This window comes from Jaculus jaculus, chromosome 6 (genome assembly GCF_020740685.1).
Source record: "Jaculus jaculus isolate mJacJac1 chromosome 6, mJacJac1.mat.Y.cur, whole genome shotgun sequence".
Taxonomy (NCBI): domain Eukaryota; kingdom Metazoa; phylum Chordata; class Mammalia; order Rodentia; family Dipodidae; genus Jaculus; species Jaculus jaculus.
In genome coordinates, this window is record NC_059107.1 from 71,254,548 (window position 1) to 71,274,633 (window position 20,086).

At 39.8% G+C, this 20,086-nt stretch overlaps 1 protein-coding gene across 4 annotated transcripts in view; it reads right to left on the reverse strand.

Moving 5' to 3' along the window:
* Positions 1-10,901: 10,901 nt before the first annotated feature.
* Positions 10,902-20,086, reverse strand: part of Wdr37 (WD repeat domain 37) — a 118,960-nt gene continuing 109,775 nt past the window's right edge. For all 4 annotated transcript variants that reach the window (XM_045152548.1, XM_045152550.1, XM_004662204.3 and 1 more), the window contains one exon: positions 10,902-13,854. In XM_045152548.1, the coding sequence (XP_045008483.1) occupies positions 13,723-13,854 (132 nt within the window). In that variant the 3' untranslated portion in view covers positions 10,902-13,722. The remainder of the gene's footprint in view (positions 13,855-20,086) is intronic.

The following is a 20,086-nucleotide window of genomic DNA, read 5'->3' on the forward strand; positions in this document are numbered from 1 at the left end:
CCACAGAATAGGAGAAAATATTTGCTAAATATCCAACTGACAGAGGCCTAATATCTAGAATCTACAAAGAACTCAAAAACCTACAATAAAAAGTCAAACAACCCACTCACAAAATAGGCCAAAGAACTGGACAGGTAGTTCACAGAGGAAGAAATACAAATGGCAAACACACACTTAAGACAATGTTCATCATCCCTAATCATCAGGGAAATGCAAATTAAAACAACTAAGAGATTCCATGTTACCCCAGTAAAGCTAGCAAACATTAAAAAGTCAAATGAAAATAAATGCTGGTGAGGATGTGGAGAAATAGAAACCCTCATCCACTACTGGTGGGAGTGTAAGATGGTACAACCACTCAGGAAAGCAATATGGAGACTCCTAAAAAAGTTGACTATAGAGTACCAACAGACCCAGTTATTCCCTTACTGGGCATATACCCTAAAAGCTCCATGCCTCAATTCAGAGAGATTTGATCAACCATGTTTACAGCTGCTCAATTTGTAATAGCTAAGAGCTGGAAATCAACCCAGATGTCCATCATTAGATGAATAGATAACTAAGATGTGGTATATGTACACAGTGGAATTCTACACAGCAGTAAGAAAAAAAAAAAACAATGAAGTTTGAAGAAAAATGGTCGAACCTGGAAGAAATCATTCTCAGTGATCTCACCCAATCATAGAAAGAAAATTGTTTCATCGTCTCACTCATCTACAGCTCCTAACCTGAATCTACCCAAGATACCGACATACCTAACAAGCATCTCAAGGATCGGACAATAGGGTGGGTGAGGAGGGAGGGGAGGGCAAAGGTGGGGGTAAAGGGGACACAAAACTGGACTTCAAAGGCAATAGTACCATTCAATTCTACATCCTAAAAGACAGACTAAATGGGTGAACCTTCACCAGGCCCTTAAAGGGAACACCTGAGTCACAAGGCCCTGGAGACGGTACAATGAATAATGACCTTAATCTCCTGTTTCTGTTTCTCTCTATATATATTACCTCTATCTCATTTATATTACTTATCTTTTTCTTCCTTCTCTTCTTGGGCACTAACAGCATGAGGCTATCATCCACAATGGGCTCTTGAACAGAGAGACCTACAAGGTTTCCCAGAAGAAGACAGATTTCTGTCAGAGTACAATGAAGACTGACCTTAATCTCCTTCTGTTCAAGTTTCTCTTTCTCTCTGTCTCTCTCTCCCTCTTCTCTCTCCTCTATCTTTTTTATATCACTTGTCTTTTTCTTCTTTCGCTCCTTGGGTGCTGACCTGTAATTCCCGGTACTAGCATGTGGCTATCAACTACAATGAGCTCTTGATCAGACAGACCTTCGAGGTTTCCCAAAAGAAGACAGAATTCTGTCAGAGCACTTGATGACCCACCAAAGGTTAGTGATACAACCCTATTGCTGAAGACACCATATGTTGTTGGCACATAACATGGACTGACATGGCTGGAAGCTATAAGAGAGTCAATACCCAGACAGTGCATCTACATGAGCAACTGGGGGAACATGACCAATATCTGTCCAGGAAACTCATGGTCTAAGCTACTCTGCAGCAAAGAAGCTGACATGATGCTCACACAAATACAATAGTGGCACATAGCCATAGTGGGAAACCAACTGCTCTTGATTTGACTAACTGATCTGCTCAGTGGAACAGAATCCATAGCTGGAGCTGGGAAACAAGTCAGAATCATATGCAAAATAAGCATGCTCTCCATTATCAAGCTTTCACTGATCATGAGCTGCAAGAGGGCCTACACATATTACATTCTCCCTAAAACAAACAAACAAAATAACAAGGGTTATACCATTTATCTGGTGGTAACTTTGTACTTTGTTGGAGAATTTGCTTCTCTTTTTCGGATAGATGCAGATCCTAAGCAGAGAACCACCCCATCGTACCTCAAAAGAGCCCCAGCTGAAGCTAAGAATAATTGGGGAAACAAGCAAGAGTGCTGTTTTCGTGATGAACCTGGTACCAACACAACAGTGAAGGAGATAGACACAAAGAACAAACAACTTTTACCAAAGCAGATATCCAGAGACACAGAGGCTCCCAAGACCTCATCACTGAAGCAGACCTAAAATGAACCCAACATGGCTCAGGGAAATTTATGGAAGAGGGGGCAGAAAGAATTTCAGACCCACACTCTGGGTCATGATACAGAGATACTGCCTCCTAGTCATAACTGATGGCTAACCCCACAAAGCATGACCCATATCCCACAACAAGGAGGGTCCCTGCAGAGGGAAGTGGTCAGGAAGGAAGCTACCAATGGGACTTGATTATATTCACTGAATACAAAACTAATTTAAAAAATCAATGAAATGAAGAGCCAGTTTTTACAAGATTGATAAACCCCTGGCCAATTTGATCAAGCAAAAACAAAAACAAAAAAGAGAAGTCTCAAATTAATAAAATCAGGAATGAAAAAAGGAGAGATCGCAACAGACATCAATGAAATTAAAAGAATTATCAGAGCTTATTTCCTAAACCTCTATTCCACAAAATTGGATAATCTGGAAAAAAATGAATGAATTCCTAGACACATACCACCTACCAAAACTAAACTCAGAGCATATTAATCTCCTAAACAAACCTATCACATCCATGGAGATTGAAAAGGTAATCAAAAACACCCCCCAAAAAGAAAAATCCAGGACTGGATGGCTTCTCAGCCAAATTCTATCAAACCACCATTGAAGAACTGAAGCCAATTTTTCTCAAACTGTTTTGCATAATCAGAGACCAGATGTGGTGGTTTGATTCAGGTGTCCCCCATAAACTTAGATGTTCTGAATGCTAGGTTCCCAGCTTATGGAGATTTGGGAATTAACATCTCCTGGATGCAGTGTATTGTTGGGGATGGGCTTAATGGGTATTATAGGCAGTGTCCCCTTGCCAGCAATTTCCTGTTGCTGTGGTCCACCTTACGTCGGACGGGGGTGATGTCCACCCTCTGCTTATGTCGTTGTTTTCCCTACCATCATGGAGCATCCCCCTCAAACCTGTAAGCCAAAATAAACATTTTTTTTCCCATAAGCTGCTTTTGGTTGGGTGATTTCTACCAGCAATGCAAACCTGACTGTAATAGCAGGGAATCATCCCCAACTTCTATGAAGTTAGCATCACGCTAATACCAAAATCAGACTGAAATACAACAAGATGAATTTACATGCAAAGATCCTGAACAAAATCCTCACAAACTGAATTCAACAACACATCAAAGGCATTATCCACCTTGACCAAGTAGGCTTCATCCCAGGGATTCAGGGATGATTCAACATACAGAAATCGGTCAATGTAATACACCACATAAATAAACTTAACCATAAGAACCACATCATTATCTCAATTGATGCAGAGAAGGCCTTCGACAAAACACAACACCACTTCCTGATCAAAATCTCAACCCAATAAAGGCTATATGTAAAGCGCCCAAAGCCCAAATAATACTTAATGGGGAAAGACTCAAGGAGTTCCTATTGAGACTGCAAACACTTCCTCTATGATGTTTGCTGGACTCTGGCAGATGTGCTAAAGCTAAAGATGGCTTGTGTCATGCTAGGGAGTCAGCAATCTTTTCTTGTTGTATTGATGGACCTTGGTTCTCCTTGGTTGTTTCTACCATCTTAAAAAAAAATTTTCCAAGCAAGAATGAGAGCATCATGGATTAAAGGGGACAAGCATAGTTAATTATTGAGAGACATTTTGATGGATCTAGCTACTCTTTTTGGCCAAAGACTAATGGGTTCTACTCTCTGGAGTCTGTGACCATTATATCCATAGGATTCTTAGTTCTCAGTACCAGGTATGAGTTCTGTCCCACTGAGTGTGTCTCATATCTACTAAGAGCCATTGATTACCCTCATAGGTAAGTGCCAGTTTGCACAGGTGCATACATTTTGCCTGGCTGGTTTGATTTTATAGGTTACAGGTTCCACAACCTGTTCATGCTGTTGGTGACCATTATCACCCAGCAGTTTACAAAGTATTTTCCAGCACTATGAGGGCTAGCCAGCAGGGAGCTGGCTTTTTTATAAGTCCTTCATGATCACTCAACGTCCTGTATCCATGGTCTGTGATGTCTTCAGCAACAGGGTCTTACCATTTAGTTCTGGCAGGTAATCAAGTTCTTTGGTAGAACCTTGCACTGTTTGAGGGACCCCATAGGTCTCCTCCACTAACAGTTCAAAGTATAACCCAGTTCTGGCACTGGGTTACAAGCCAGAGTCCATGGTTTTAGGGTTAGGCTTTCTCCAACCTCTCAATTTGAATTAGAATTACACTGAGTCTACTTGTCAAAAATGGGAAACTGCTGACATTTCTCTCTATAATACCGACTTTCCATGAATGAACATGATAACTCATTTTATTAATGTGTGTGTGTGTGGTGTGTGTGTGTATTCCTGTTCACTTGAGTGCGAATGCACATGTGCCATGGCACACATCTGTATGCCAGAGGGCAACAATCAATACCAGTCCTTGTCTTTTGTTGGTGGTGCTCACTGCTCTCTTTACCAGATAAGCTGGTCCATGAGATTCTGAGAAATTCTCCTGTCTCTGCCTCCCATCTTGCCTTCAGCTTGCTGAGTTACAGAAACCCACCATGACTTCTGGCTTTTAAATAGGGTTTGCCATCCAAACACATACTTATGCTTGAGCAACAAGGGCTTTACCCACTGAGCCATCTTCTCCACCCCTAACATCTCCTTCAAAATCCTTGTTAACTTTAAAATATTCTCATGGATGATTTCAAACCTTTTACCTTTTAGAGTTCCCACTATCCTGTCCAGTACTTACCTTGCATGCTTTTAAAAACTGTTTTTCAATGTTTTACTAGAACCTACAAAGAACTCAAAAATCTGAACAGTAAGAAGTAAAACACCCCACTCACAAAATGGGGCAAAGAGCTCAACAGGCAGTTCACAGAGGAAGAAATACAAATGGCAAACACACACTTAAGAAAATGTTCATCATCCCTAATCATCAGAGAAATGTTAATTAAAACAACTATGAGATTCCACCTTACCCTAATAAGGATAGCAAACATCAAAAAAGCAAACAAAAATAAATGCTGGCGAGGATGTGGAGGAGTAGGAACACTCATTAACTGTTGGTGGGAATGTAGGATGGTACAACCACTTTGGAAAGCAATATGGAGACTCCTGAAAAGGCAGACTATACAGATACCAACAGACCCAGTTATTCCCTTACTGGGCATCTACCCTAAAACCTTCAAACCACAGGCCAGAGAGATTTGTTCAACCATGTTTGTAGTGGCTCAATTCGTAATAGCTAAGAGCTGGAATCAATCCAGATGTTCATCACTAGAAGAATGGATAACTAAGATGTGGTATATCTACAAAATGGAATTCTATACAGCACTAAGAAAAAATGACACAATGAAATTTGAGGAAAAATGGTTGAACCTGGAACAGATCATTCTCAGTGAACTTAACCAATCACAGAAAAAGAAACGCCACATAGTCTCACTCATCTACAGCACTTAACCTGAATCTACCCAAGATGCCTTACATACCCAGAAAGCATCTCATGGACTAGACAATAGGATAAGTGGGGAGGGAGGAGAGGACAACAGAGGGGTGGGAAACACAAATCTAGACCCAAAAGGCAATGGTACCATAAAATTCTACTTCCTAAAAGGCAGACCAAATGGCTGAACCTTCACCAGGCCCTTATAGGGAACACCTGAACCACAAAACACTGGAAAGGGTAGGATCAAGGCTGACCTTAATCTTCTACATCTTCCCACCCTCGCCCTCGCCCTCCCCTCTCCCTCTCTCTCTCTTTTCCCTCTAACTCTTTATATTAGTTATCTTTTTCCTCATTTTCTTAGTGGGTACTGACATGTAATTCCCAGTCTCAGCATGGGGCTATCATCCACAATGAGCTTTTGATCAGAGAGACCTACCAGGTTTCCTAAAAGACAGACAGATTTCTGTCAGAGTACTTGATGACCCACCAAAGGTTAGTGGTAAGACCCTACTGCTGAAGACACCACATGCAGTTGACATGTAAAATGGAATGGCATGGCTAGAAGGTAGAAGAGAGTCAGTCCCCAGACAGTCAGCGCATCTAGTGCCAGAAGGTGCTACATGGGCAACTGGGGGAAAATGACTAATATCTGTCCAAGCAACTCATGGTCTAACCTACTTGGCAGTAAATAACCTGTTGTGATCCCCCACAAGTGCAATAGTGGCACACAGCCATGGTGGGGAACCAACTGCTCTTCATTTGGCTAACTGATCCCCTCAGTTGTGCGGGACCCATAGCTGGAGCTGGGAAACAAGTCAGAACCATATCCAAACATAAGCCCACTCTCCAATATCAAGCTACCATCAATCATGGGCTACAAGAGGGCCTACACTTATTAAATTCTCTATGAAAAAAAAGTAAGGGTTATCTCATTTGTCCTGGTGCTAACTTACTCTCCGTTGGAGAATCTGCTTCTCTTTTTCAGATAGATGTAGATCCTAAGGAGAGAGCCACCCCACCATACCTCAAAAGGGCCCCAGCTGTTACATTTTATTCATTAATGAGAGGAGAAGAGAATGGGCATGCCATGGCCTCAGCCATTGCAAACAAACTCTAGACACTCATGCCACCATGTACATCTGGCTTACATGGATGCTGGGGAATCAAACCTGAGAACCTGAGTCCTTATGCAGGCAAGCTCCTTAACCAGTAAGCCATCTCTCCAGCCCCCTGTGTGTTTCTGTTACTCCATGAGATGATAACTTTTGGTGTAAAATGAGTAACATATTTTGTTCATTCTAAAATAAAAAACACTAGAAGTAAAATATGCTAGTCACTACTGCACCAGTTCATACTTACCACATTTCCCATTTTCCTTGGAGTGACCACTTTTTACCATCCCCAAGTGGTTGTGAGAGTGGTTATCCTTGATATATTTAAAAACTTAAATAAGTATTAATGGTAATTATCATCTCATGTCCCAAAGAAATTAAGTCAGTAACTTCCAAATGTCATTTCTGTCCTATGTACCTGTTGGCGTTTTAGAGAATTTTGAAAATCACTTTTTTCCTTTTTCTTCTCAGACTATATCTTTAAGAAGTTCCACGAGGCTCTGGCTGGTAAATGCTAATGCCAGAACTGGTTTATCCCCAGTGAACTGTTGGTTTAAGAGGCTCTTAAGGTCCCCAAATAATGCAGACCATTGCCAAAGCACTTGGTTACCAACCAGAGCTAAATGCTAAGACCCTATTGCTGATAACACCACTGACTTAAGTCCCAGGGCATTAAGAGATCATGCTGGCACTGAGAAGGAAGCCATCTCCTGCTGGCTAGCCCTCATGGTGCTAAAAAGTGCTTGGTGAGCTGCTGGGGGAATAAAGGTCACCAACACCAACAGAACAAGCAGGGATCCTGTAAACTATAAAAATCAACCAGCCAGGCAAGATGTTCACAACTTGTATAATTATGGCATACAGACTATGGGGTAATCAACTGCTTTCTGATTAGATATGAGGCCCACATAGTGGGAGGGAATTCATACCTGGTACTGAGAACCAAGTCAAAATCCTATGAATAGGAAGGTCACAGATTTACAGAGAAGTTCCCACTGTTCTCTGGCTAAGAAGAGAGGGTACACCCATCAAGGTCTCTTAAATGACTATGCTTATCCCTCTGATCCACTCTTGGTTGGAGAATCTGGTTTTTGTTGTTGGTATTTTTTTTAAACAGATAGCAGGGAGCAAATACCAGTGATAACCAAGTTCTATCAATAGGGCAAAAAAAAAAGATAGCCAATTACCTAGCATAAGACAAGTCATCTCTATCACATCTACCAGAGCCTGGAGACATTACAGAGAGAGTGTTGATTTAAACATTAATGCTGCTCTCACTGCTGTCCTGACAACTTTAACCATGGAGATGGCAGCAGAAACTAAGGAGGGTCAAAATTAATCAAAGGGGCTATGGAAATACCTCGGTGTTTAAAAACACTTGCTTGCAAAGCCTGCCATCTTGGGTTTAATTCCCTCGTACATATAAAGCCAGATGCACAAAAATGATGCATGCATTTGGAGTCCATGTGCAGTGACAAGAAGTCCTGGTGCATCCATGCTTTCTCTCTTATGCTTTCCAAGGCACAAGGAACATTACGAAAGATGGGGTGGAAAGACTGTAAAAGCCACAGGGTGCAAAGTAGTATCGTGATGCACTGTTACCTGTACAGTGATTGACTAATGCATTCATACCCCCACAGTGAATACTGATAACCCCACTGAGAAGGGCCCTCAGTACAATGGGGGACAGGGAAAGGGTATGTAAGAGTATAACCCAAAGGAAATATGACCAATATACAATATGTTCATACAGTAAAGTTCATAATTTAAAAAGAAAAATGTTCCACTGGGTGTGGCGACACATATCTTTAACCCCAGCACTTGGGAGGCAGAGGTAGGAGGACTGTCATGAGTTCAAGTCCACCCTGAGACAACACAGTGAATTCCAGGTCAGCCTGGGCTAAAGCAAGACCCTACCTCAGAAAACAAAGAAAAAAGTCCCATGAGGACCAAATGGATATACTATGCCCACCAAACTGCCCTATAAGTACTTATGTTTATTCCATATGTTAGTGTTACTCTCACTTTGGATTAGAGAAGCTTCTCTTCAGATGGCATTCACCACTGGGTGACCCAAAATTCATCAAAGTGCTGAGAAGTAAGAGTGGAGTAAGTGTTCAGCACTAAATGAGACATCTCTATTACACCGATCCCCCAAAAGGCTCAGGGACCATTGCAAAAATGGTGACAGAAAGGACCTAAGAGCCAAAGGAAGGAATGCTTTGCAATACTGTCTTCTAGATGCAAAGGGACCATGGTATTCATGACCTCACAGTGGCTAATGCTACCTACACAAGACTTGCATAACAGGAAGATAAAAATCATGACAGCTAACGAACTGGATTAGACCAGCTAGCTAGTGAGCTGCCAGGATCCACCCATCTCTGCTTCCAAAACTATGGGATTATCAGCATGTGCAGCCAGGCAAAGCATTCCCATTCATTCATGACAGGTGTTTGTTTTTTGTTTTTGTTTTTGCTAAGCAAATGATTCTAATAATTTTCTCTTAACACTTTGTTATTTTTCACTCAGACAAAAGAATAGGGCTACAAATAAGCCCTGGGTCCTGCAACTTCCTGGAGACTGACTTTTTCTGTCCTTCGTCCAAAAGTTTCAAGGAGGAATCCTCATTGACCAGTTGGCGTTAGGTATACCCTACCCTCAACCAAAAGCGACAGCTCGTTCAGTGCCCGCGTAGCTGAGGAATGGGTGGGCACAGCACACACTGTAATTGGCAGTGTCTGTGAAGCAGTATTCACAACAGCTCTATCAGTGCAGGTTATGAACATATTTAGCAACAATAATGTTACTGAAATTTTCTAGCACAGTTCATTTTTTTTTAAAGGAAAATCCTCACCAGTTTGCCAGTGCTTGAAACAGCCTTGGAATACACAGAGTATCTGCACAAAGCTGTGGTTCACAGAAGCATTCTGGATTGTAGCATAAAGAAAGCTTCTTTCCAGCAACACCTAGATGTGCTAACTCCAAAATAGACCTCAAGTCCATCCTGCTGCCAACAAGACCTGGCAGCCAGGCTCCATGGCTCCCTGTGTTTAATCTCTACCCAGTGTAGTCCATGTGAGCAAGCCAGTAGATGTAGACTGAAATTTATATTCCTTGCCCAAACCTCCAAATGAGATGGCACTTGTTTGCTTCTCTAACCTCCTCCTGGGCAACCCACCTTCACACTGTGCTCCACACACAATGTCAGGTCATCAACTGCAACATGCCAACCTCTTCCTCACCACTAGACATGTAGCATCTCCCATAGGAAAATGTTCCTGGAACTTCCTGAACATTCATCAACCTTTAGGCTTCAGCTAAATGTCACCTCCTTAATTCTCTAAGTCCTTCTTGACAAAATTGCCTAATGAACACAGATCCCTTGTGACTGAAAGACTATACTATATACTATCTTTCACATAGAATGCTTACTACCCTAAAGATCTGTGGGGTTTTTTTGTTTTTGTCTTTGTTTTTTTTTTTGGTTTTTCGAGGTAGGGTCTGAGTCTAGCCCAGGCTGACCTGGAATTCACTATGGAGTTTCAAAATGGCCTCAAACTCATGGCGATCCTCCTACTCTGCCTCCTGAGTGCTATTAAAGGCATGCACCACCACGCCTGGCTAAGATCTGTTTAATCTACTTTCATTTTCACCAAAAGCTGTTATAAATTATAAAAAATTAAATTTAAATTATGCAACTTCTATGAAAGATTTTCATCTTCTTACTATATTATGGCTTTTGTTCTTTTTTATATAATTAAAATGTACCAAGTTTAAGTAATTTTTAAAATCCTAAGTTATTAGGGGAAAGCAAGCAAATTATATGGATAGTTAGAGACATTGAAGCAATATTTCATAGACATGCTAGTCTTTTCTTGCATAGGAGATAGAAAATATAATTATAGGGTTTTAAAAAATATTTTATGTATTTATTTATCAGAGAAAGAGAGAATGGGCACACCAGGGCCTCCAGCCACTGCAGACAAACTCCAGATGTATGCGCCCCCTTATGCATCTGGCTAATATAGGTCTTGGGGAATCGAACCTGGGTCCTTTAGCTTTGCAGGCATACACCGTAACTGCTAAGCCATCTCTCCAGCCCAAGTATAGGGTTTTTAAACCTAAGGTCAAAAATTTTCAAATGGGCATAATAAATGATTTCATTTCTAGACAACTGTGATGTTTTTATGTAATTAGTAACAATGTTTCACTAAACAAAATATAAAAAAGTAAAAACATAAGATTGTAATAACATAAAACTTATAATAGTAATTATGGAACATAAACATTTTAATGAATTTCATATTGTAATGAAGACACTGAACATGTAAAACAATTACATCAATACAATAAAAATAACTGATTCCACAGAACACTTATAAATGCATACTTTTTCCTCCAAAGAAATTCGTTTTCACAGATTTGAGTAACAAATGATTTACAGTCTTCAGATTCAAAATATGTACAGAACTTCTGACTTTACAAAAACTGGTATGCAGTGGTTGCTATGGAGTGGTTGTCTAACAAATCTCTTAGGAAATATTGTATCAACATGTGTTTCAGGAACCACACATTTTCCTTCCATCATTAAATGAAATCCTGGACACTTCAGCATACCATGTGTTCATATTTCCAAATACTATTTCTAATGAGATCACATGTGGCTAATAACTTAATCACAGCCATATGAACACAAGCTTGCACACACTCACACGCATGTGAAATGTCCCCAGTCATAAACTCATGTGGCCACAAGCAGCAGTGGGATAAGATTGGGCCAGATGATACAGTAGTTAACAGTAAGTCTCATCCTGCTCCTGAGAACTCTGCTTGAGCACCATTAGGGTCGTCTGCCCTCATGGAAATGAGTGAGGAGCCTCGTTTCTGGTGTCAGAGGTTGGTCCCTCCAGTTAGCAAGAGTAGGTGAGCAGCTACTGGCAGTGAAGGTCACTAAGTCCGCATAGAACTAAATGGCTGTCATCAATACAGAGTTTAAAAAGGCTTCAAAAATAAAAAAATGGTTTGCCTAGCAGAGATATGGTTCTTAAGGTTAAATCAGCTTTTGCAATTGTCATTTTAAGATATATATATATATGTATGTATGTATGTATATATATGGACAAACTTCAAATTTAAAAATAAGGAATACAAGAACATGGCCTGTGTAGCTCATCTCTGGAAGTCACCTACATTAGTAACTTTAAATATAAGCACTGGAGTGAGAGGGAATATGGCAATTATCTTTACTTATAAGGTAAACTTAGGTGGTAACAAACATCATGCTACATTACTCCATCATCAACCAATATACACTCAGGACAGGAAGAGCTAATTAATCATAGTGACCAGCCTGACTTCAATTCTCAAAAACGCTGTAGTCAGAGTTGTGATCAGAAAGTGTTGTATTGGACTTGTCTATGACCATACTACCCTGCATGTGCCAGATCTCATCTGATCTCAGAAACTTGGATGGGAGAAAGTGTAGGACTTGAAAAATAGAACAAAGTTTTGAGCTTAAATGAAACAGAATAGTTCTAAGACAGAATCATTTTCCTTAAGTCATATGTGAATTTACCAAGAATTGCTCATTAGGACCCAAGTAAAAAGTACTGATAATGAGGCATTCCTCACTCTTTGTGGGTTTCTCCAAAGACACCTAAATGTTCTGTACAGCACAGTACAACACTTCACCAAACTACCTAGCACTTAGGGGCCCTCCAGCATCAGACAGGAAACAGAGGGAACTGTGGAACAGGCTGAGGCAAGGTCCCCACAATAGTTTTAAGTATTACCTTCCTGTGTCTCTCCAGCCATATATAAAGAATGACTACACGAGGGACAGTTAACTGAGATGTCTTTATCAAAAGTTTAACTCAGTAAGAAACAGGAATTCACAAATACCAGATGAACAGTAACTCCTAAGAAGGCAAGAATAAAAGGTTCACTCACACAGTAGTAGGACTGGCACTCAAAGGTATCCCAGCTACTAAAGACAAAGCTTCTTGCTACCTGTGAACTATCTGTCCTGGTTATCATGTTATCAGCCTAACTGGAGAAACTTTTACCTTCAGGATACATTTGGTATGATTGTCTTTTTTGTCTACCACACTGAATTCAGTAGTCCAGCTATAAATCCAAAGTGCTTTAGCTAGGCAACAGTGAGACTCCAAAGTTTTCTAAATGTTTATTTTTGAGGTAGTACTCATTTATTTGCATTGTTGGCTCTCAAATGCCACCAAGGAAGTGAATCCATCTAGATATGCACAAACCAAAGATGTAGAAAATAAGTAAGATTTTCTTTTTGGGTATCAGGGCCTTCCTATAAAGAAAGGCAAACTCACATTCAATGGATAAGTAATTTGAAACGTATAAAAACTGTTTATAACCACAGCTATAAACTAAAGTGCTTTAAACTTTGCTTAATATTTAAAATCAGTGATTAGAATCGTATTTTAGAATTTGCTAGTATGAGACTTCAGGAGATTGAAATGACTTTCTATTTAAAAAAAAAAAGCAGAAATGTTTTCTTCTCAAAAGTAACTACACAAATATGGCAAATCCAGGTTATTTTTATAGAAGTTAAGAGTTGAAACTAAATTTATACAGCAACACATGCTAAAACTTCATACAAAAGTAAATATGAAATCTTTGATCACTCCTGCTGATATTAGCCAACACCAATGCAGCTCTGCATTCTTCCCAGTACAAGGTAGATATGTAGTAATTCCAGAAAATGCAACAGACCATTTGTACCTCACAAGTACAGAGGTTCACATTTAATTCACACAAAGGTAATGCCCTACTGTTCATCTGTCAAATGTCAACAACTCACAAGCATTTTATGTGCTACAAGGGAGGTGAGTTTCACTTCTACTGACCAGAGGATCAATATATATACTTTAGAGACAAAAATAAAAATAGGATCACACATCTTTCTGTACACTTCATGCAAGCTGAGCACAATATGAAAAAAACAAATACAGAGCACTCTTTCCAGGGTCAAACTCTTACTGAAATGGCTGATTAATATGCAGAAGAGCTGCATGAATCAAAGGTCCATGGCAAGCCACAAAACTAAGGTACAAGGGTGACCTTATTTTTCTTGTAGCAGTGCAGGAATGTTGATGTTCCAACCAATAGCTTGTCTATCAAAGCCACATGTGAAAAGATTGCATATGGGGTGGTCCTCACTCCATGCAGAGCAGCACACCATTCTTCTGTGGCCCTATGAATAAGCAGACAAATCAAAATTAGTGCATTCTTCCTGAAACAAGTTATAAAACTTCCAGCACATTAGCAACTATGCTACACAAATGACTAAAAGAGAAAAAAAATTTAACACAGAGGATTATCCAAGGTGAGTCATAAATTTCATACATGGCAACAGGCTTTCAGTGACATGCTGGTAAAGACAAGACAGCATGAGTGCCATTGAAAAGCAGGTCAGTGAATAAAATGGACTCACACCAAAAGCACTTCCAATTCTTCATTAAAAAATGATTCATAATGCTGGGCATGGTGATGCACGCCTTTAATCCCAGCACTTGGGAGGCAGAGGTAGGAGGATCACTGCTACGTCCACGGCGACCTCGCCTGTGTAGCAAGCAGAGATGCTTCTGTACTGGATGAGAGCTGAGGACAGAGGGCCAGCACTCTTCGGAGGGATGCCCCCGGTGACCCCTTGGCAGTCAGTTACTGTAAAGGTTCCTGCTGCCCATGAAGTCACGACGACCTAATTGCTGGCGCCAATGCTGTTTCTTTCCTGCTTTCTTCTAGCTGTTTGTCTAAGAACAGCTAATTCAACACTTACTATTAATCTTGCACACAATCAGAGTACAAGAAACAATCTAAACATTGAATGTGCCCCTCCTATGATTAGGGCAATGGAGGAAATGTATAACTCTACTAGGAATAAAAAATTAACTCTAAAACAGTTTTTAGATGGTGTAGAGTAGAAACAGCTTATGATGTTTTAGAACAATACTGATCCTGAGAAAGTAAAAGTAGAAATGTTAATCGGTAATGTTCATTAGAAGCATGACAGTTCTACAGAAAAGGAGTTACAAAACTTAGACATTCCCACTAGGAAACTTCCTGGGGGATATGTTCAGTACTTGATCAAGGGCTAATAGTAGACTCCCAGAGCTGGGAACTACCTAGTTCCACTCCCCTATGAGGGAGGATATGATGAATTCGGTAATAGATAAATGAATTATAAAGGAATAAGGAGACTATGGCATTCTCTTCCATTTATGGGAATACTTAGCAAGGAAACGTAAGCCTTGGTGTTTATACAGTCCTTGGGGTATAAGAAATAAGTAACCTGTTATTCACCTTACACCTTTTACCCTAGTTTCTGTTCGTATAATGTTGTGGTCAATGATGCGAGACATGCTTCTCAGAAAATGGGTACATTTCCTGCCTGATAAACATTGCATGTATGCTTACAATAGAACAATACTTAAGATTGTTTAGATTAATGATTTCTGAGATCACTTGTTGGCTTGCTAAGTTTCCCTGTTCAATCTGTATAAAACCTTGATGAAAACTTCAGTAAATTGCAGCAGCATATTCTACCTAGAGTGTGTCTGTCTGTCATTTCCTCGCCGAATCCCAAGTTCTCCTTGAGCCTTCGCCCTTGTTCTCCCTCGGTCCTGATCTCCCCGAGAGTCAGTCCGCGGCAGATCACCATGAGTTCGAGGCCACTCTGAGACTCCATAGTGAATGCCAGGTCAGCCTGAACTAGAGTGAAACCCTACCTCGAAAAACCAAAAATAATTTTAAAAAGATTTGTAAGATTATGGCCACATAGGGGAAAATGATCAGTATGATATTTTTAAATACAAAATAGGGGGCTAGAAGATACCTGAGGATAAGGTAAAAGAGATTTACTAGAAGATTTTAAATACCACTTTAACAAATAACTGAGTCAGGTTTAAAAAAAAAAACAAAACCTACATGGTGCCAAATATGGCCTATCAGATAGATTCCTACAATTCTCAGGAATCCCATTTAAATTTCAAAATGTTGGGGAAATTACTGCAAACTATTTGACAAAACATATAGCCCAATATATTAGTTTATATGTATATAGATTTAAGCAGTTACAATAAAGCCCAACATTTAGAATGTCTGCAAGCAACAACTTAGGAATTAACCCATAATATAACAGCTCTAATACAGTGCTATTATGCAACAAAGTACAAAAATCAGTAGTGTATAAAACTGACTGATATTTAACAAGTAAAAGAAATACTTAAAGAAGGGCACAAATTTTTCTCCTGTAAAATATCCAATATAAATTATACTTATGTATATGGGGAACTCAAATAGGTTGCAAAAATAAAACAATTCTGAAATGGACAAGACCGCATATCAAAAGATTCAAAGGGCATCTTTCATTACTTCTTAATAACAAAAGGACAGGAGGAGGAAAGGACAAGAAAGGTAGGGGAGAAAGGATAGGTCTGGGAGAGAGGGAAGTATATCCATTTGCTGGCAGTAAAACTATGCCTTTAGAAGTATTTAAAGACAAATGGAGGGCTGGAAAGAGAACTCAATGGTTAAGGTACTTGCCTGCAAAGCCTGAGGACCAAAGTGTAATGCCCCAGTACCCACATACAGAGAGATGCTCAGGGTGGCACATATGTCTAGAGTTTGTTTGCAACGGCTAGAAGCCTGGGCGTACCCATTCTCTCCCTCCTCCTCCTCTTTCTCTCCCTCCCTCTTTCTCTCTGTCTTTCTCTCTCTCAAATAAATAAATATTAAAGATATTTACTAACAGCCACATCTGGTTTAACAAGCCAACACTGTCACCCCTGGGGAGATGGAGACTTGCATACCCTATGTACTCACAGCATCATCATCCATCCTAAACAAGAAGATATACAAACACAATGTAGGACTGCACAAAACAACCCACAGTCATAACACACACTCTCACATTAAAACCTGTGTTATTCACTCATTTGAAAGCCTATATTTCACTAATGATTGTACTGCAGGAAATCTTTACCTTGAGGTTAGTTCCTCCTAACAGTTTCCTGAAACACACTCATGGAAAATGCTGCCTTTACTATTCCCAAAGTAAAACAATTTTAAATCAGTAGCGCTTTTTACTTTAAAGTTCAAACAAGAGCTAGGGAGATAGCCTAGTGATTAAAGGTGCTTGCTTGCCTCCCTGAGTTGACCCAGGTTCAATTCCCCAATACCCACATAAAGCCAGACGTGTATGGCACATGCACCTAGAGTTTATTTGTAGGGCAAGAGGCCCTTGTAAGCGTATTTATTCTTTCATCCATCCATTCTTTCTCTCCTCACAACAAATAAATATATTTGAAAAGTAGTAATAATCACACTCTAATAAGTTGGGTAGCATACTCACATCCCAGTTACTTGAGAGGCTTGGGTAGGAGAGTTCAAGTCAGAGGCCAGCCTGGGCAACTATGTAAATTCCAATCTAAAAATAAAAAGGACTAATTTGTGTCTAGCACGGGGGTAGAGTACTTGCCTAGCAAGAGTGAAGGCCCTGGGTTCAATACCTAGTAGTGAAGGAAAAAAGTTCCTACAAGTGTTTGTTTCTCTTTTCAAAATTGGTCAGCTGAGGAAGCTTCCTCTCATTGGGCCCTCATGTCCTACTATACTGAAGACATGACTTAGATTATTCATTAATGATACTCAACAGTTATAAAAATATAAAAATTTCCAAAAATAAAAAATAAAAATCTCTCCTAGGTAGACAATTTATGGTATTGCTAGGGAATGTGAAGTTTTTTTTTTAACTATAATTTCATGAGGACATTTTCTATGATGTACACTTAAAGCAAAGAATATAAAGACTAATAATTTTGTGGTTAAAAAAAAAAAAACCTAGCCGGGCGTGGTGGCGCACGCCTTTAATCCCAGCACTCGGGAGGCAGAGGTAGGAGGATTGCCGTGAGTTCGAGGCCACCCTGAGACTCCATAGTGAATCCCAGGTCAGCCTGGGCTAGAGTGAGACCCTACCTTGAAAACCCCCCCCCCCAAAAAAAAAAAAACCTGAAGCTGCTTTTCAGAAGCTGCATGCACTTAAAGAGAAGGGTTGCTATGTTCATAGCAAACCCCCACTGCACACTCCATCTCAAACCCCTTTTAGGGCTTGAAGGGCACATCTCATGCAGAGCTGGCTATGCCTCATCAACTGTACTTTGAGGTTTTACACCATGAAATGAGACAACAACAACAAGGAATCAACACTGTCCCCATTTTAATATAGTACTGGAAGTCTTATCAATAAGGCAAGAGACACAAATAAAAAGAATACAAATTAGAAAGGAAGAAGTCAAATTATCATTCTTCACAGATACTATGATTCCATAAATAAAGCACCCTAAAGATTCTACCTGTTAGAGGTGATAAATGCTTTTAGCATGTAGCAGAATACAAAACTGACATACAGAAAATGGGGAGCCTTTCTATATACCAACAGCAAACATGCTGAGGATGAAATCAGAGAAACACTCCAATTCACAATTACCTAAAAAAAAATAAACAAAGTATCTTGGAATAAACCTAATCAATGAAGTAAAGGATCTCTACAATAAAAACTTTTATACACTCAAAAAGAAATTGCAGAAGATACAAGAAAGTGAAAGACAACTCATGTTCTTGGATTGGAAGAATAAATACTGTGAAAATGTCAACCTTTTTATATAAAAGTCTTCTGTTTTTTTAATTAATTTATTTATGTTTTGAGAGAGAGGGAGGGAGGGAAGGAGGAAGAGAGGGAAGAAGGGAGGGAAAGAGAATGGCTGTGCCAGGGCCTCTAGCAACTGAAAACAAACCCCAGACACATGTGGCACCTTGTACATCTGGCTTATATGGGGTACTAGGGAATCAAGCCTGGGTCCTTAGTCTTTGCAGGCAAGCATCTTAATTGCTAAGCCATCTCTCTAGCCCCAAAATGTCAATCGTATCAAAAGTAATCTAAAGATGTGATGCAACCCTCATCAAAATTCCACTGGCATTCTTCACTATAATAAATCAAAACAATCCTAAAATTCATTTGGAAGCACAAAAAGCATGGAATAGTCAAAACAATTCTAAGCAACAAAAATTTTTGATTTTTTTTTTTGATTTTATGATATATTACAGGGCCACAGTAACAAAAATAGCATGGTACTGGCACACAATAGACACTTAGATCAATGGAACAGAATAGAGGACCCAGATGTAAACTCAGGCTGCTATACCATCTGAGTTTTGACAGAAATATCAAAAATACTCATTGAAGAACAATTTGTGCTGGAGAAACTGGGTATCTACATGTAGAAGAATGAAAATAGATCCTTATCTCTCTCATGCACAAGAATCAAGTCCAAATAGATCAAAGACCTTACTATCACACCTGAAACTTTGAAACTGCTAGAGGAAAAAGTAGGAAAAATATTTCCAACATAGTAGCATAGGCAATGATTTCCTGAGTAGAACCCCATTTGCTCAGGAAGTAAAACCACCCATCAACCACTAAGACCACATTAAATTAAAAAGCCCCAGTACTCAGGAGGCTGAGGTTAGAGGATCACCATAAGTTCAAGGCCACCCTGAGACTACATAGTGAATTCCAGGTCAGCCTGAGCTAGGGTGAGACCCTACCTCAGAAAACTGAAAAAAAGCTTTTATACAGCAAAGGACACTGAATAGAGCAGAGACAATCTACAGAATGGGAGAAAATCTTTGCCAACTATATATTTGACAAAGAATTAATATCCACAGTATACAAAGAACTCAAAAACCTAAATAATAAGAAATCAAGGGCTGGAGAGATGGATTAGTAGTTAAGGTGCTTGCCTGCAGAGCCAAAGGATGAGAACCCACATAAGCCAGATGCACAAGGTAGCACATGTATCTGGATTTCATATGCAGTGGCTGGAAGGGCTCTGGCGTGACCATTCTCTCTACAACTGCCTTTTTTTTCTCTCTCTCTCAAATAAATAAATTAATTTTTAAAAAAGAAATCAAACCACCTAATCAAAAACTGTGTATGGTGGCACATGCCTTATTCCCAGCACTTAGGAGGCAGAGACAAGAATATAGCTATGAGTTTAAGGACAGCCTAATCCTACATAGTAAATTCCAGGATCCTACCTCAAAAAACAGGGGAAGAGCTATGAAACAGGATAGAGAATTCTCAAAAGAAGAAATACAAGCCGGGCATGGTAGTGCATGCCTTTAATCCCAGCACTGGGTAGGAGGATCACCATGAGTTGGAGGCCACCCTGAGATTACATTGTAAATTCCAAGTCAGTCTGGACTACAGCAAGACCCTACCTTGAAAAACCAAAACAAGAAAAAGCAAAGAAGAAATACACATGGCCTATAAGCATGTAAAAATATGTTCTAAATCTGTAGCCATGAGGGAAATGCAAATTAAAACTACTTTGAGAATCCATGTCAATCTTGTCAGAAGGCTATCATCA